This window comes from Gouania willdenowi, chromosome 4, assembly GCF_900634775.1.
Source record: "Gouania willdenowi chromosome 4, fGouWil2.1, whole genome shotgun sequence".
NCBI lineage: Eukaryota > Metazoa > Chordata > Actinopteri > Blenniiformes > Gobiesocidae > Gouania > Gouania willdenowi.
Window position 1 is genome coordinate 38,646,033 of NC_041047.1, and position 19,713 is coordinate 38,665,745.

Genomic DNA, 19,713 nt, shown 5'->3' on the forward strand with positions numbered 1-19,713 from the left:
GATGCACTTTTAAAGAATAGAACCTAACCAAACTTCTACTATCATATATGATCTTTGATGGAGCTTATGAGTAAAATTCACTACAGGTACGGGTTAAAACAATATCATTTCCACATATTAATTTACAAATCAGAACACGTGACGACAGTATATGTAGCAAAAGTTACAAATATTCCTTCATTGAGAAGATTCTTAAAGGAGAAGTACCATTTATTTTGGGATTTTTTTTGTTTTTGTTACACAAACACTGATATTCTCTGCACTAGACCTTTACACTGTGATGGAAATGATCCATGTCTTGGTAAATTGTTGTGAATCTGCTTTTTTTTTTCTATTGATAGGAAATAATTGAAAAGCAATCAGGGTTTTTTGGGGGTAAATTGACTAGTCTATGCAAATTTATATGAAATAATAATTATTAAAAAAAAAGCAACCTTAGTCACATTTTTTGAAGCAATATTTGGAAAAAGCTGCTGTAAAATCAGGCGTCCTAAAGGTACCGAGAAATAGAAAAATGTCATGTTACCAATTTATTTATAGAAACCATTTTTATACATCATAGAATATATAATGAATAGCAATTTTTTATTAATTTCATGTCATTTTAAGGAACTATATCAGGATATATATATATATATATATATATATACAGTGGTATGCAAAAGTTTGGGCACCCTTGTAAATGTTCATGATTTTCCTTAATAAATAATTGGTTGTTTGGATAACAAATTCCAGTTAAATTTATCATATAGGAGACAAACACAGTGATATTTGAGAAGTGAAATAAAGTTTATATGATTTACAGAAAGTGTGCTAGAATTATTTAAACAGAATCAGGCATGTGCATAAATGTAGGCACCCTTGCATCTTATTGATTTTAATACTCTTAGCACTAATTATTGGAACTCAAAATTGTTTTGGTAACCTCAGTGATCCTTGATCTCCATACACAGGTGAATCCAATCATGAGTCAGGGTATTTAAGTAGGAAAATTCTAGGTGTTTCCTCTTTGCATCTTCTCTGATTAGTGGCAACATGGGAGCCTCAAAACACCTCTCAAATGACCTGAAAACAAAGATAATTCAACATCATGGTTTAGGGGAGGGATACAAAAAGCTATCCCAGCGATTTAAGCTTTCAGTTTCAACTGTGAGGAACATTGTGAGGAATTGGAAGACCACAGGCACAGTTCTAGTTAAGGCCCGAAGTGGAAGACCAAGAAAGATCTCCGAAAGGCAGCGGCGCAGGATGGTGAGAACAGTCACAGTCAACCCGCAGACCAGCTCCAAAGACCTACAACATCAGCTTGCTGCAGATGGTGTCACTGTGCATCGTTCCACTATTCAGCGCACTTTACACAAGGAGATGCTGTATGGAAGAGTAATGCGGAAAAAGCCTTTTCTCTGCACACGCCACAAACGGGGTCGCTTGAGGTATGCTAAAGCACATTTGGACAAGCCAGCTTCATTTTGGAACAAGGTGCTGTGGACTGATGAAACTAAAATAGAGTTATTTGGGCATAACCAGGGGCGTTATGCATGGCGGAAAAAGAACACAGCATTCCAAGAAAAGCACTTGCTACCTACAGTAAAGTTTGGTGGTGGTTCCATCATGCTGTGGGGCTGTGTGTCCAGTGCAGGCACTGGGAATCTTGTTAAAGTTGAGGGGCGCATGGATTCCTCTCAATATCAGCAGATTCTGGAGAACAATGTCCAGGAATCAGTGACAAAGTTGAAGTTGCGCCGGGGCTGGATCTTTCAACAAGACAATGATCCTAAACACTGCTCAAAATCTACTAAGGCATTCATGCAGAGGAACAAGTACAACATCCTGGAATGGCCGTCTCAGTCCCCAGACCTGAATATTATTGAAAATGTATGGTGTGCTTTAAAACGGGCGGTCCATGCTCGGAAACCATCAAACCTGACTGAACTAGAGATGATCTGCAGAGAAGAATGGTCCAAAATACCTCCCACCAGAATCCAGACCCTAAGATCAAGGATCACTGAGGTTACCAAAACAATTTTGAGTTCCAATAATTAGTGCTCAGAGTATTAAAATCAATAAGATGCAAGGGTGCCTAAACTTATGCACATGCCTGATTCTGTTTAAATAATTCTAGCACACTTTCTGTAAATCGAATAAACTTTATTTCACTTCTCAAATATCACTGTGTTTGTCTCCTATATGATAAATTTAACTGGAATTTGTTATCCAAACAACCAATGATTTATTAAGGAAAATCATGAACATTTACAAGGGTGCCCAAACTTTTGCATACCACTGTATATATATATATATATATATATATATATGTTATCAGGATATAGTTCTTCCTATATTGTGATATAAAATTTGCTCCATATCACATATCACTAATATGAATTGCTAAAATGCAGCATATTGTTGACACTTGTTGGCTCGGCTTTGTTTTGTGTGGCTTATTGTCGTTAATGTGTTGCTGGTTTTTGCTTTATTTATCTGACGTGTTTTTGTTTGGTGTTATCATCTTACGCTGCAAATAGAGGGGCAGCATCACAGATTTTTGCCTAGAGCGGCGAAACTGTGTGCGACGACCCTGGGTTTGAGGGAAGCCTGACAGCAGTCGCACACCTCTGAAGCTCTTTGTGCGTGTGTGTGTGTGTGTGTGTGTGTTCAGAGGAGTGTGTCAAAACTGCAGACAGACAAGACACCATGGCTTCATTCCACACCACCGTCAGCAGCAAAGAGGTGATGGGATCCACCAGCACGTTAGAGGTAAAGTTAATCACAGCACTCATCACGCACATATGTCAAACTCAAGGTCCGCGGGCCAAATTAGGTCCTTTACATCATCCAATTCGTCCCCTAGGAAAAAGTAAAAACAAGAATAATTTTTGTATATTGATAAATGTCAGTCACACATTTAATGAAACTCCACATTATTTGCTGGGGCTTGCAATTTTTTCATGCCATTCCATCTTCTCTGCTTCATTGTCTGCTACCAAACCACAGAGTTGGAACTGTCCCCCCCAGTGGTCACAGATTTTTTCCAGGTCACAACTGTTTTTATCCTCCTTCAGTAATCAAACGAGGGTTACATCGACATCTTAAACATTTTTTGTTTTTTAGAGTAACCAAAAGCAGCACAAGTTGTAGTTTTTACTGAAAAATCTGCTAAATGATCTAAAAATCAGGCTGAATGTTTCACTCCAATAGGAAACAATGGGATGTTTACAGGCAGTGGGGCTGTGACATCATCAATCACTTGATTTCAAGATGGAGCAACACAGGCTTTAAAACTGCAAAGTAGTAACTAAAATAAATGAATATGGTGCATAATAATGTGTTTTGTTTGGTACAGATCTCCTAATACTGTAAGTGCATTTCAAAGATTTTAGGCCAACAGTGAAAGCAGTGAAGGATCCCTTTACATTTTTTTCTAAAATTCTGCAATTTCTACGAAGAATTCTATAAAATCCCTCCAAATTGCACAAAAATTGATTACAAAATCTAAGAACTTTGAAGTGATACAGTATGTGTCATTTATTGCCCTACAAACTAATTATATTATCAGTTATACATGGAAGTGCAAACTAGGACACAATAATGTTGAAATAGCTTTCTGTCTCTCATATTTCAGAATGACTAAATAACACGTCAGTAGGTTTCTTTGTTGATTTAAAAAATTCAAAGTATTATCATGTGCACAGTAAGGGAACATGTTTCCCTGTCCTCACTGGATGTCACAAAGATTCATAACAAAGAAAGAAAAAAGAAAAGTATAATAATTTCATTTCGCACATGGACCACTGAAGGATGCTGATGCAGGTCTTCACCAAGCACACGTTTGATCTGCATCAGACAAAACGTTTTCCTGTCTTGTGATTGGTTGAAAAATGTGGGTTTGGGCAGACATTCTCTCCTTTGTGGGTGACATGTGGCGGAAAGTTACTTTGGATCAACTGGGACAACCGTCAAAGCACAGAGAAATGTTCTATTTGATCATAAATATGTACTTTTTCTACGAAGACCTGAAATGCCTGTTCTTTAATAATTATATCATCAAGTTGGACCTTATGAAATCAAGTTTGTTTTTTTCTAAAGTCCGTGTTTTCTACAGAAATTCTCTGAGATTCCGTTTTTAAGAATTATTTATCAATTTTTTTCAGAAAATATTGGTTTTCAACTCCTGTGAGGAAAGAAAATAAATAATAATTTAAAAAAAAAGAAAACCATAATTAAACAAAAAAGTATGTCAAAATAAAAATGTAATTTAAAACCATGTGTAAGCTCCAATTCAAAGGTAGATATAAGTTGTAGTGACATGGATTGTTCTGACTGCTCCTTTTTATAACAGTGGTTCAAAAACTTTTTTGGCTCAAGGACCCCCTCTGTTATACTACAGAATTTTGAAATAACAACTAATATAGAGAATAATGATGGATTGAATGAGAATCTCATTTTGTAAATAAGTGGAATGAAACAGTATTTAGTGCCTCATGAATAGATTTAGTTCTTCAGTTTTTGTTATTTCCGCTCATCTCCCTCCTGATGTGGGACCAACACTGATCCTTGTATTTTCAGTTTGAGTTTTAATTAAGATCATTTTTATCATCGTTTTTGGTGTCATTTTGTGTATTTTGTTGTTATTTGTCTGTTCTTTTTATTATTCAGTATATTTTTCTCTTTTTTTGTGTTTTGTTGGTATTATTTAAATTATTCTATCTCTGCGTGTGTGTTTTTGGTGTTTTTTGGTTTTTTATGTCGTTCTGTACGTTTTTCTGTTATTTTTGTGTATTTTGTTGTGATCATGTGTGTTTTTCTCTCTTAGTGTATGTGTGTTTTTGATGTCATTTTGTGTATTTTGTTGTTGTTTGTCTGCTCTTTTTTATTGTTCAGTATATTTTTGTTGTCGTTTTATGAGTAGCTGGTAATATTTAGTATGATTTTTTAGCTAAAAATAAACATACATTTTAATGTATGTATTATATTTTTTGGGTTTTCATTTGTAAATTTTCCACTGCCATCGCGTACCCTCATTTGAGAAACACTGATTTATAATATGTCATAAAGATGTATGAGAGCACGTGTAGATAATAGGGCCCTAGTAAATGTAATGGTGACGTGTGTGGCAGAGCTTCAGTAATGCAGACTTTGTGGACGAGGAGCCTCTGCCGATGGACGGCAGCTGCTCAGCGCCGCAGTGGCGATGCTACGCTAAGTATGTGAGCTGTCAGCAGCTGCTGCTCACCTTCCTCCCTGCCACCTTCACAGGTACTTGTCTCTGCAGCCGCCGCTCTGCTCCTCACCGTGGACACGTGCTGACTCTGGGCTTTTTGCAGATGTCCTGATGCTGATGGCGTCGGGCCAGGAGACGGAGACCGAGAGTCGTTTCAGCGTGCACGACGATGACGACACTCTGACTCCCAGCAACAAATCTCAGGCTGACTCGTTGTCCGGCTCCACCACGGGGCTGGACAGGTCTGAGTCTGGACTCAGTCTGAGCAGTAAACTGCACAGAAGCTCCAGCAGTGGGACCTTCACGGCCAGGTCTCCCGTCCTGTCGCCGCTCTCTGAGAACGCCACCTTAGGAACGCCAGCCTCAGGTCAGTCATGGATCACAGCAGGAAGTAGTGCGGTGCAATATGGAGAACATTATTTTATATCACGATATAGGTAGATTCATATTCTGATTTATCCCAATATAGTATTTCTTCCTTAAAACTACATGAAATAAATTATAAATTACTATTTATTATATATATAATGTACGGTTTTATTGGACTAACTACCATTTAACTCTCACCGTAAAGGGTGTGACATCTGATTGCTGTCTTATCAGTTTTATTTACATATGCGGCGCACATGCTACGCTAACTAAAAAGAGCACAATAACCGTGTCATTTGCCAGGTAATCGATTGAAACGACAAAGTAAATACACCCAGAACATTAACAACACGGACATAATATAAACTGTATAAACCGCATAAATGAACATTTAAGGTAATTAACACAGGTTTAACATCTACACATTAACTCACCAGCTCAGCTTCACCAGTCAAAACAGAGATAAATGTACTAATGAAAATCCGGCAGTTAAACACATGCGCGGGTAACACACATCATGCCCTATATTTTAAATATCATTAAATCCACCCAAACAAAATACACAAAAATGCAGTAATAGCTCAACATAAATACAGGGGGGTTGGTTGACGATAAACCAAAACAAATATAAAGTATACATCAACATATGAAAAATAAGAGAACTCAATACCAACAAAAAAATATCCACTGCTATCTTTCTAAACCACATCCATTAAAGCATCCAAATTGGCCCACTGGGGGAAGTAAAAATGACTGAGAAAACATGAATCATTGTGTAAATGACCAAATAATTTAGTTGTGGATATACATGTATCAGTAGAGTTGCAAAGAAGTGTAAAATAACTGCCAAATTTTAAAAAAATTCAAGGGAATTATTTATTGAACGTAAGCAGACATTTTAAATCAAATTTTTAAATAAATTTAAAAAAAGAAAACATTTTAACTGCTTTATTTGGAAGTAGAACATTACAATTTTGCAAGTGGAGTTTCATTCAATTTGTCACAAATTCAATTATGAAACAATATTTGCATGGGTTGGCAGTTTTCCCATTATTGTGTAACTTGAGGGAAATCATTTTTACTCTCAAATTGTTGAAAGAAACCTAATTTTTTCAAAATCCTCCTTAATCCTCAAATTATTTGACATTAAATAAATATAGTCACTTCCTGTCACCTATTGCTTGGATATTGTCAGGGATTTATACATTAAATATTTTATATCATTTATACATGGAAAAGCAAAGTAGCACTAATGTTAAAATTGTTCGATTCCTTACCTTTGTGGCCCACTTGAGATCAAACGTATCCGTATTATCCCCCCTGAACTAAAATGAGTTTGACTCCCCTGTTTTAAACCGTACCTGTAGTGAATTTTACTAGTAAGCTCCATCAAAGATCATATGATAGTAGAGCTTTGGTTAGGTTCTGTTCTTTAAAAGTCCTTCGAGAGCAGCAGGAAATACATTAACACTAACATGTGTGAGACACATTTGCAGCTGTTTTGCTTGGCTGTAGTGGCACAGTTAGTAACTAGACTAATTGATGATTCCGGTCGCTCTGGTGTTAAATGATGTAGAGTTAAGCTGGACCTGACCAGCCCATTCCAGTGGTTGACAGTGGGCGTCGGCAGGGTGGGGGTCAGTTCTAATTCTAATTGTGTAAATGGTAATTAATTACAAGTGTGACATAATGTAATAAAAATTATAAAAAATGTGTTTCATATCAAGTTCACTTGTTAGCTTTGTTGAGGATCCTTTTACCAATAAAAAAAAAGAAAAAAATTGAAATTGAGGCGTACACTGACAGAAAAAATCCTCAGACACCCACACCAAAAATATATTATCATGGGTAAAGAAGCCTAACAAGGAAACAAAGATATGAAAAACAAATTGGATGATAAATTATATTTTTTGGTGTATTTTACAGCTGATTTAAGAGATGGTTAAAAACTGACCCATTATCGTTAGACATGCTAACACAAGAGGAAGGATACATTTTATGGCCTTATTCCATAAAGGGTCAGTAATTGTGATTAGTTGTAATTGAAACTTTAGTAATTGAAAACATAATTGTAATTGACTTTCAGGGGATACAAAATAATTGTAATTGACTTTCAGGGGATACAAAATAATTGTAATTTGAAAAAAATGCATGTCAATGTAAACGTAATTGAGTTGTAATTGAACATTAATAATTTAAGATGTAAATGTAATTGATCCCCACCCTGGCGGTCGGCTCAGTAGCTGATGGTTTACACAAGTAGGACCCACAGTACCAGTAGGACCAGCTGCTCCTCTAACGGTGTAATCTAGTATCTCTGGGTCACGTAAACATGCTACTGCAAAGTAGCTGCGTTGCTGTGAGTAGATTAGCCTGGTTAGCTTCATCATAAGTGGGACCAAGAGCACATACAAATTAGTGAGACTAATACAGTTCCCGTCGGAAGTATGTATTCATATAATGGGAGCCCATGCAGAGTTGTCAATTATGGTCAAATGAGTGTGTTTGAAGGTTGGATGTATAAAGAGGTGTACATACTCTGTACTCTGTAGTGTTATAAAGGGGTTTATTTCTGAGTGCAAAGTAAAATAGCTTGTGCGATTTCCCTGGTTTAATTCTACGGGACATGTGTTTGAGGTTTAGGTAGAATCTGATAAAAGACATGAATTTGTACAAAAGAAATCATTTCATTGCTGTTAAAACCTTTCTTCTTTGTGGTTGTGGTACACAGGCCGGCACTCTCATGCACACACACGCACGCATCCACTTGTGTGTGTGTGTGTGTGTGTGTGTGTGTGTGTGTGTGTGTGTGTGTCTCGCTACCTGTCCATCTCTCCTCCATGAGCTGAGTCTCACACACACGCACATCAGCTGCGTGCATGCACCCACTCCTTACATCGGGTTGAAATGCGTGTCTCACACCCAATGTGTGAGACTTGAGAGATTTGCTTGTATATCAGTGAGTGTGTGCAACTGCGCAGACCCTCTCCGGTCTAACCCTCTGTCCGTTGTAACCCGTGTTGATTTAAAAATAAAATGAAAATAAATGTTTTGAAACGTAATCACCAAATAAGTCCACAATAATGGATGCACACACTCAGCGTGTGTGCAAGCTTTTAGAAAAGTTTCAGGTTGAACAGACACTGCATCAGGGAGAAATTTGTTCCACAGACAGACAGACGGACAGACAATCCTTGACTTATTACATAGACTAGTACAGTGCCCGTAGGAAGTATGCATTCACGTGGGAGCATAAGGGGTATATTTGCGGGTGCAATTTTCCCTCGTTTAATTCTAATTCTATGTGTATGACTTCATCATCACTTTTATATTTTTTTGTTTGGTGTATTTTTCTGTAACGTATGTTTTTTGGAGTCATGTATATTTATGTTTCTTTCTGTTGTCTTTTTGTGCATAAATGTTTGCTGTTTTTTTATTTTAAATTTTTTTGTAATGTATGTTTTTTGGAGTCATGGGTATTTTTTGTATCTCTGTTGTGTTTTTGTGCATTTTTTGTATAATTATTGTTTTGTTGCCATTGTAGTGTGATTCTGGAGTCATTTTGTGTGGAAATATTTAGTTTTGTGTATTTTGAGCCATTTTCATATTTTTGTTGTATTTTTCTGTAATGTATGTTTTTTGAAGTCATCATTATGTGTATTTTTTTATCTTTCTGTTGTCTTTTTGTGCATTTTTTGTATAATTATTGTTTTTTGTTGCCATCGCAGTGTGATTCTGGAGTAATTTTGTGTATTTTAGTTCGTTTTTTTAGTGTAGTTTTGTGCATTTCTATTGTCATTTTAGTGTTTTTAGTTTAGTGTATTTTGAGTCATTTTCATATTTTTGTTGTTGTCTGGTGTATTTTTCTGTAATATATTTTTTTCTCTCTCACACACGCGCCGTCAATCACTTCCGGGTGAGGTCTGTCCGGTCTAAATAGTGTACGTTCAAACTAACGTTTTAAAACGACATCATCACCAAATATGAAAAAGGGTTTATTTTTGGGTGCAAAATTCCCTGGTTTAGTTCTATGGGACATGAACATGATAAATGTTTGTTGTTGGTTTTTTTTTACTCACTTTTATATTTTTTGTTTGATGTATTTTTCTGTAATGTATGTTTTTTGGAGTCATTGTGTATTTGTGTATCTTTCTGTTGTGTTTTTGTATAATTATAGTTTTTTGTTGCCATTGTAGTGTGATTCTGTTGTCATTTTGTGTATTTTTTGTATAAATATTTAGTTTTGTGTATTGAGTCATTTTTATGTTTTTGTTGTTTGGTGTATTTTTCTGTAATGTATGTTTTTTGGAGTCATTTTGTGTGTTTTTTTTTATCTTTCAGTTGTCTTTTTGTATATTTTTTGTGTAAGTGTTTTTGGTTGCCATTATAGAGTGATTCTGGGGTCAATTTGTGTACTTTTTGTATAAATATTGTTTAGTTTTATTTTACTCCTTTAGTATATTGTTATTATAAATAAATAAATACCTTGTGTGTGTGTTCCGGGAAATGTTTGAGACGCTGATAACCAAACTCCATAGTGATTGTAGCGCCAATCAGAAAAGTAAAAAAACTGCGCAAAACAAAACGTAAAGCTCCAAACTACATGAGTAAGCAAAATAAAGTATTATCTACAATTCGGCTGTCATTTTTTAAAAACAAAAATCATTTTGTACCTTCGAACCGAGTGGTCAGAGCTTAGCTTCCATGCACAGCACCACAGAGAATCTGCAGTTTTCCAGATGGAGTCAACTCTAGTGAAACAGTGCATTATTGAGCAACAGTTATATGGTTTAAACAATGGGAAAGTTGTCTGCAAAAGACTCACCAGTGGCTGACGGTTTCAAATGATCTATTCAGAGAGCTCTCGGTCTAAACTATCTTCTTCTCTCTCACTCGTGTGTTTGCAGTGTGTGTCTGCTTGGCTGTGTGCTCAGCAATTGGCTCTGGCCGCACACGTGACTCTTGCTCGGGTGAGGAGCTGTGCAGTGAAATAGATATAGATGGTGCGCTAGCGCCCCCTCACACCCTGAGGTCAAAAGTTGAATAGGTTTCATTTCGATCCCGTCCAGAAGTGAAATAAAATTAAAATAAACATTTTGAAATGACCAAATTACTCCAAAATAACAGGTACACACACTTGGGGTATTTGGAACCCGTTGACTAAATTTCAGGTCAAACTCGCACTGCGTCTGGGAGATATTTGCTCCACACGCACGCGCGCCACACACACACACACACAGACGTTCCTTGCTTTTATAGGTAGATAAACCATAGAGGGTTATATTGTATGGTAGATGTTTTTATATCACACTACGATATATACTGTTTTATCGCCCAGCATTAGCAGGCAGAGCCACAAACTCAAGTCTCTCTGACCTTTTGACCTTTTCAGATGTGGGAGGGAAAGAAGGAGTCCAGTTTGCTGAGCCTCAGAGGGCAGAGTTCCAGCTGAGCTACAGCCGACAGGTTTCCCAGCAGAGCGCCATCGACTCCCAGCAGCTCAAGTGTCCGGTTTACGTTTACAACTGTTCACTGGAGCTGTTGAAGGAGCAGCTGGTTCAGCAGAACTCCAGCTCCCAACCCAAGGACGTCTTCTTCAGGTAGGACTCCACGCACCGAAGCAGTCAACCCTGATCCGACCCACTGGAGCCATATGTCTGTCCCGCCATGACCCTGACACTACATCACCAACTGTCATCATTACATGGAAAACAGTGTGTTTCAAGTATAACACAAAGAAATATTCCTATTTCTTCTTCTGTCCACACGTACCACGTAATGTTTCCTCAGAGAGAAGTGGTCATGTGACCAGGTACATTATGATCTGTAATGTGTAATTGCGAAAAAGTGTTTCCATAGTGTTTTTGCGACACATTTCAATATCGAAATGTCTGAAATTCGTAAAAACTTTTTAGCGATATTTGAGTGCTTTTTCGATATTCAGGCGTTTCCATTACCAGTTTTTATTGCGCTGTTTAGATTTTGCACATTTCCAAAGGAAATGGTAACTCGGCTAATGCTGTCACCTGCTTCATTGTGTGAAGCATTAAAAACAGCTGATCGGGCTGGACTGTGTCAGTTCTCCGTCTTCACGCCGTCGATAAAGAATGGCATCCCAGGTGTGTGGGAGGCATGGGAGCATTAACAGGCTTGTACAAGGAGGGGAATACATGCTCTCACACACCTGGTACACCAGTCTTTACTGGGCCTGGATGGTGAACTGACACCGGGGACTTTTATTTTGACAGTCCATTTTTTGTATTTGTTTTTACCAAAAAGTGTGTGTTTTTTCTCGTGCGGCCCAATCCCAGCTCTGAATGTGAAGTTATTGCGTGTCAGCAACAGGCAGCAGAAGTAGAGTCACCACTATGATGTCACACTAGGGAAAAAGCAGACTGACGGCAGCACTGCGCTCGGAATTGATAACTTAATTTTAATTTTTCTCTCATACTACAAACGGTTGACCAAACATGTCATACATCAAAATGATCGGTGGGTTCACTATGGCAGTGTTTCTCAAATGAGGGTACGTGTACCTCATCTGGTATGCAATAGCTCTACAAGGGGAATTTGAGAGAGAGAGGACAATTAACAAATGAAAGCATTTAAAACATGGGGCTTTATAAAGTTAATTTTTAGTTAAAAGTGATAATCAGATATTACCAGAAACTCACAAAACGACAACAAAAACATGCAAAATAAGAGAAAAATATACTGAATATAAAAAAGAACGGACAAACAACAACAAAATACACAAAATGACACTAAAAACACATACACTAAGAGAGAAAAATACTATACTATTACCAGCAACACACAAAACGACAACAGAGACACAACAAATGACAGAAAAATACACAAGATCACTACAAAATGCACAAAAATGACAGAGAAACAACCAAACAACTACAAACACACACACTGTGATAGAATAATTTCAATAATAACAACAAAAACACATTAAATAAGAGAAAATATTCTGAATAATAAAAAATAAAAAAATACACAAAATGACACAAAAAACACACAAAATGGCACAAAAAACACAAATGATGATAGAAATGATCTTGAGTAGAAGATGAACTAAAAAATACAAAGGTCAGTCTTGATCCCACCTCATGAGGGAGATGACAGTAAATAAATAAAATGAGATTCTTTAAAATGTGTGTTATCACTTATTCATTACATCATTATGCTCTGTAATTATTTCTTCATAGTATTCTGAGCAAAATGCAGTTGTCAGACCTAAGGGGGTACTTGAGCCAAGAAAGTTTGAGAACCACTGCTCTATTGAAGGAACTTGAGACCAAAAGTTTCTGATTGTCCCTTCAAAGTAAGAGCATAACGTGAATACAACAGCCTGCTGGTTTTAGACAGCCTGAAACAGCCTCATGTCCTTTAGGATCTTCTTGATGGATTGCTGGGGGAAAGTGACGGCGCCTCCTTGTGGCTCCTGTGTATCTACGTTATTGTCTTATACCAGGGGTTCCAAATATATGGATCACGTTATATTTGTGAGGCTTTATGTCTGATTGAGAGCTACACAGATCACACATATCAGCATTGAACCCTCAGTGACCATTCAGCCTCTCACCACTAGGGTTGGGTACCGGTTAGGTTTTATCCGATACTGGTGCCTACTCTGTATTTTTTTAAATGGTTCTGGTGCATAAACCGGTACTTTAAAAAAAATATAAACCGCAAATACAATGCCCTTTTATTTCCAGGGCCAAATTGAACACAATATTACCTTAAATAATATATATATATACAAGTAACATATGACAATGATAAATAAACAAAAACATTTAAATAATATCCAATAAAACAATATTATACTTACAGTAACTATGTAATACTGGAGATGAATATTGTTATCATGATTTTATTTATTTACCCCTGAGCTGTGTAAATGCAAAACTCTGCCTTCTAAATCTGGTGTTAAAGCTTAAATTCAACATTTTGTTTACAAACACGGCTTGTTATGAGGTTAACATTAAACAGAAAGTCAGCGGACACTGAGTTGAAGTATAGACATGGCTCATATTTTGTTGTCACACGTTGAATGGCAACGGTGTTTGCTAGCTTGCCATTAGCTGGCAATAAATTACTAGGCTGACCCAAAGAGGAAAGGCTGCTGTCATCAGCTGTGATGATGTCCGCCACACTGACAGCGTGGGAGCAGGACTCTCTTTAATGTGTCCGTGGAGGCCGACACTGGCTGCTGCTGTTGCTGATGTGCTTTGCTCCTGGTCACGTAGGTTATCAAACACGGTGCATTGTTCGGCTTTTAAGTAAACTCCATGTGGTTTTTTATCCTCTTGCTATCAGTTATGAACGGGTGTGCAGTGCTGAATCTGATGAGTTCCGCAATGACGTCACAATCCACAACCGGGGGGGGTGGCAGGGCACCGAAATGTTTGTTCTTATTCCGTCTGGTTACTACCGTTTATGTTGGAACCAGTGCCATATTATTACTGCGTTTCAGTACCCAACCCTACTCACCACATTTACTATTAGTGTGATTAGGATGATGAGGGTTCCACTATACTTCCAAGTTTCCCAAGATGCATTTGGAACCTACGACAAAAACCTGAAGCACACTGAGGCTAAATATCTCTGTTGATTCTTGACACATGTTAAGTGAGAAAGTGACCAAGTAGAACAGTCATAGTCACCTGGTGGCCCGGGAGCCACATGCGGCCCTCGCTCTACTTTTGAGTGGCCCCTGAAGTAAATGCACAAAATGACTTACAGAAAAAATGCAAAATTACAGAAATATATAAGAGACATAAATACACAAAATGACTCCAAAAACACACAAAACGGCAATGAAGCAAAAAACATCAACACAAAATTAGATAAAATACACTAAAAGACCACAAAAAACCAAACAAAACTTGTTGTTCTTCCCTGTGTTAATGCTCACAACGGTCATTATTCTAAATGCTGATATGAATGTTGATAATGTGGCCATCAGATCAGATAATCACATTTCTGTGGCCCCGCTGTGGTAAAGGTTGCTGACCTCTGAAGTAGAATATCATCATGTGCTCAGTTGATCCATAAAACTCATGTATACACATTTCATTAGTTAAGAAAAACTAAGACGAGAAGAAAATGCTTTTATTTTGAAAGGGGATGTTTAATTTTTAGCTTGAAGCCGATTCCAGGATGAATGTGTGCTTGCAATGCATCATGGGACGGTTGAGTATGACTAGTGTGTCCAGCGTGCACACTAATAAAAGGCCCTTATATAGTGAACATCCAGGTATTTCTCACAGACTCAATGTTTTTTTTCCTCATTTTAATGTCAGACTTGGTATGAGTAGAACGTTAGTGTGACATTTTCAACACGGCCTGAGTCCCCTCCCAGAGCAACACCTCTGTCATCAAGTCTGTTAAAGCTGTTTTGTTCTGGTGTGTAGAGCTCCAGAAGCAGAATCGTGGAAGATGTATGAGGAGATGAAGTACAGGTAGAGGAGCTCGGCTGTTTGTTTCTTTTCCTTCTTTTCCGTGTTAGGTGCTGCTGAGCTTTGATGATGATTCAGGGGCTGCCTGTCCTTTGTAGAAGAACCTTTGTCTGTGTTCTAAAGGCTTGTCTGTGATGGTCGCTCCAGCTGCTATTCTGTATTCACACCATTACACACTGTCACCACTAAACAAGGCTCGACTCACTCTCACCAATGTTACACCAAATTAGATTGGAAGACTAATTCACGAGTGTTTATTTAATATTTTCAGCGACTAAGGCACACATGTCAAACTCTAGGCTCGCAGGCCAAGTTCGGCCCACCAGATCATCTCGTCCGGCCCGCAGATTTTGTTCAAAGTTGAAATTACAGCAAAAATATGACTTTTTTTGTAAATTACCATAAAAAAAATATGTTAAAGTTTCATTTATTCTGTTTTTCAGGAAATTTAAATTGACCTCCTGACATGTGTCGACTGTCAACTGCCAGTCTTCTTCATTAGCATCTGCTGATTGCTTTGATGTTTTCTTGACTTCCGTGTAATCATTTTTTAAGTAATTAATTATTTTTGTGAAACCTGAACATATGATTCAAAAATAACTTTTCTGGAATTATTACGCGGAAAATACTAAAATTGACAAAACAAAAACACCAGTCGAAGGAAAAAACCTTATTTACCCCCTGTATTAATGCCCAGATTATTCTAAATGCTGACATGAATGTTGATAATGTGGCCCTCAGGTCAGATACAATCACATTTTTGTGGCCCCCGCTGTTATAGAGTTGCCCATCCCTGTTGTATGGGTTTTTGAGCTCAATCACCCCAAAAAACTTAGGAAAAATCCAAAAATGCTCAGATCTGGTCAAACAAGGTGTCAGCGGAAGTTTGGTGTTTTCCTGTAAATGAATCAAAGTCGCTTCCTTTTGCTCATACTCCTCTGAGGTTACCCCTGGTGTAGGAAAACACCAAACTTCCGCTGCCTCCTGCGGGCGCAATTCAGCTTCTAGCCGAAAACAAACCACATATCCGGACTCAGGGGAATGAAACGCGTCCGCTGGTGCCAAATTTTTTACAAAATAAGCAAAATAAGAGTGTTTTGCCTCTAGCGGGCGCAGTTCTAACTCTGTCCGGGAGGGATGCACATATTCGGACTCGAGAGGACCAGACCTTTTCACCGACACCTTGTTTGACTAGATCCGAGTATATCTGTGCCAAATTTAATGCTTTTATACCAAAGAGAAGGATTCTCTTGAAATATGCAATTAATCTGCTGCACTAAGGTGAAAGTCTGCTTTTCCGTGGCTCTCGTGTCTTTATTCCTGACCTGTGGCGTCTGCTGTGCTGCTGCTGAAGCTTGGCTAGTCTGTTTGCTGATTGATGAGGATCTGCTTTCTTATTGCTGAGGCTAGATGACGTGTAGTTACTGTGTGAATGGTTTGTGTCTGTCCTCAGGTCGCTCTCTCAGGACCGCAGCAGTCCCTCTCCATGGATGGAGCTCCTGGCTCAGCCTCACAAACACAAGGAGCTGGCCAACTACTGCAGCCTCCTGCAGGAGCACTACCACCAGAGCTACGTCAGAGGTGACAATCCAGGGGTTCTCAACCCATTTGGGGTCACGAGAAAAAGGGAAGGGTTTGCCAGATGCCTTCAAGAAACTAATAATTCTTTTGAACAATTTCAGCCCATTTTTGCTTATTTTTACCTTTTTTCTGCAACTACACCAAACTTGCCATATTTAACCCAGTGCTTAATAACCCATTTTATTTCTCATTAAAACAAGGGTTTACATCTTTAAGATGACTATATTCTATGGTGCAAATAATAATAAACTTCCTGGATAACAGTGGATATTATTCAGATACAGTAAATAAATAAATTCATAGAACAATGGATCATCATTTTACTGACTTTATGGATGGATCCCACAAAGCTCTCCCCTTTATTCCCACTTATAGATGGCCCTCTTTTTACCACTTTTTCTGCTTGTTTTTGGCCACTTTAATTTGCAATTTTTCACCAATTTCTGCTGTTTTAATGGATGGGCCCCAGAAAGCTCTCCTCGTAAGATAGATGGACTGTCTTTGTCATGTCATCTTTTTTCATTTTGACTGTTGCAGCAACAATGTAAGAATTCATCCTTACCGGACAAATATACTGTGTCGGATGAAAATAAACTTCAAAGTCAAGCCCGTTGGATGTTGGGGCTGGATCAAACATGTTGAAAGTTGCAGTTCGTTCACATCAGAGATGTGATCAGATCATTTCAATAAACGTGTGCGCGCGTGTGTGTTGGTCAGGTGTGTACCGCAGCCTGCAGCAGTCCTACAGCGTCAGCTCTCAGGACTTGCTGGTCGCCATGGACTACTGTGAGGAGTCTCTGCAGGAGATCGACGTCACATCCTTCCTGTACACGCTCTGTGGACACATCCGGGTCTTTAAGGAGGACGGCAATGCTCCAGCAGCTGGGGGGGAGCGAAGAGCTTCCAGGTATCCTCCTTCCTTTGTGGTTGGGGAGCTGGAGGACGAGGAGCAGTCGGAGCACAGAGCTGCTAGGGCCTCCTTAAGCAGGTAAGTTTGAACTTCATGAAGTTCTCCCCTGGTCCTGGTGCTATGATGATTATGGCCGTTAGGATTGGGGTCAATTATAATTGTATTCACGTAATTGATAATTAATTACAATTATGGGGTAATTTAAAAATCTGTTGCCGTTGTAACCGTAATTAAATTGTAATTGAGTTCAGATAATTGGCTTTGTAATTACCATTGAAATTCTATAAAAAGTGTCAATTACAATTTAGTTTAACCCAAAACAGTTCTATGGCTTATACATATGTTGTTAAATTAAAAAAAAAAGTTTTCCCACTACCTGATAGTGAATCTTCACATCACTACACCCATAGCGGTGTTATGGCAATTATTATATTAATCATCATATCATCAAATGTGTGTTCATGTGTACAATTTGTCATGTGTTTATACACGATGACTGCATTGTATCGTTGTACTTTTGAACAGAGATGTTGCTCCTTTGCCGAGTCATGTTAGATTAGATTACCCGCAGTACAGACAGATTGTGCTGTATTCACAGTGTCAGCAACAAACAGTCTCTGCTCAAGGTCCCATACCAAAGCTCTGAGGAACAGAGCTCTGTAACAGTGCCTACATATAAGAAGATGTGATTCTTGTTTTATGCCTTTCACTTCTTCTTTCAAAGAGGGTTTAGATGGCCGACTCACATTCTTTCACCTACGCACACAGATAAGCTGCATCTGACAGTCAAGGCCAAAGGCAGACTCACATGTGGACACACACACACACATTCACATCACGCACACACATTATCAAGACAGATATAATTGCTCCAATGTCTCCACTGTTGGGGCATCTGACTCCTCCTATCCTGTCATTAGGGTGGGACTTTTCTCCATTTTTATAAAGTTTAAGATGTGGAACTTTACAGTTAGTTGCGTGCCGCTTTCCCTTCCTACAGGATGGAAGACCTTTTTTTTGTACTCTTTTTTTCATTGAGTTTATAATAAATCTTTTTTTTATAAAATCATCATGCTTTGACTGGACTTCATCATTCAACCAGAGCAAAAATCATGTTGTCAAAGGAGGACAACCGTAAATTTGCCCTGACGGGTTAGTTAGGATATAATACAAGTATTTTATAAGGGACGACACAATTTAACATAGTAACAATAGTGTGAACGTCACAGATGTTTGTGTACAAATAGTTTTTGTACAAAAATAATAATAATAATAATAATAATAATAATAATAATAATAATAACAGCGATACATTTTATTTAAAAGCACTTTTCAAGAAACTCAATAACACAGCAAATACAGTGATGAAAATAAAGTAATATAAATCAAAGAAAGACAGAACATCAGTAAAGAAAAAAAATAAATAAACAATCAATGCACTAAAATGTAAATGTAAAGATGCTAAAACGACATTGTGTACACACATACAAAAGCACATTAAATCATCACAACGTTATATGAATAAAGTTAGTAAAATTGTAATTGAACTTTAGTAAGTGTGAAAGTAATTGTAATTGACTTTCAGGGAAAAATTATAATTGTAATTTAGTTGGCGAAAATGCTGGTCACCGTAATTGTAACTGCATTGTAATTGAACATTGATAATTGAAAGCGTAATTGTAGTTGAAAAATGTAATTGACCCCAACTTTGTTGGCTGTAGTGTTGACCAGGAGGAGAACATTGAGCCTGAGTCCAAAGGGACGACCTCAGCTCCCACATCTGCACTGAATGGAAACAACTGTCCTGAGTTCCCTCTAAGCCTGCTACACACACAGCCTAAATGTGAGCCGTGTCCAGAGCTCCATAAAATCATCCAGGTACGTCCAATCAACACACGTTTCCTCCTTTAAACTGTGGCAATGCATTTCTGAGATTCTGCTTCTGTCAAACACTCCACAGGACAAGTTTATGGCCATCGTGTGTCAGTACTTTAAAAGTGTTCCCTCCAACCCACAGTACTTCTTCTACTGCCCCCCATCCACCAAGAAGGACGTGAGTTAATTTTACATTTCATCTGATTTCTTTATTTTGATCATGCAAATAAAAACTTAAAAACAGTTAAGTTTATAGTGTGGCTTGTTATGGGAAAGGTCACTCC

General features: G+C 37.9%; 1 protein-coding gene across 8 annotated transcripts in view; it reads left to right on the forward strand.

The window, feature by feature from the left end:
- The window catches only part of szt2 (SZT2 subunit of KICSTOR complex), a 197,923-nt gene that overhangs the window by 71,101 nt on the left and 107,109 nt on the right, over nucleotides 1–19,713 (forward strand). For 6 of the 8 annotated variants that reach the window (XM_028445251.1, XM_028445256.1, XM_028445254.1 and 3 more), the window contains exons 23-31: nucleotides 2,660–2,757; nucleotides 5,118–5,256; nucleotides 5,325–5,588; nucleotides 10,983–11,190; nucleotides 15,019–15,066; nucleotides 16,517–16,644; nucleotides 17,362–17,632; nucleotides 19,276–19,432; nucleotides 19,515–19,607. In XM_028445251.1, coding sequence (XP_028301052.1) covers nucleotides 2,660–2,757; nucleotides 5,118–5,256; nucleotides 5,325–5,588; nucleotides 10,983–11,190; nucleotides 15,019–15,066; nucleotides 16,517–16,644; nucleotides 17,362–17,632; nucleotides 19,276–19,432; nucleotides 19,515–19,607 — 1,406 coding nt within the window. The remainder of the gene's footprint in view (nucleotides 1–2,659; nucleotides 2,758–5,117; nucleotides 5,257–5,324; nucleotides 5,589–10,982; nucleotides 11,191–15,018; nucleotides 15,067–16,516; nucleotides 16,645–17,361; nucleotides 17,633–19,275; nucleotides 19,433–19,514; nucleotides 19,608–19,713) is intronic. The other 2 variants (XM_028445255.1, XM_028445258.1) reach the window with 1 other exon arrangement.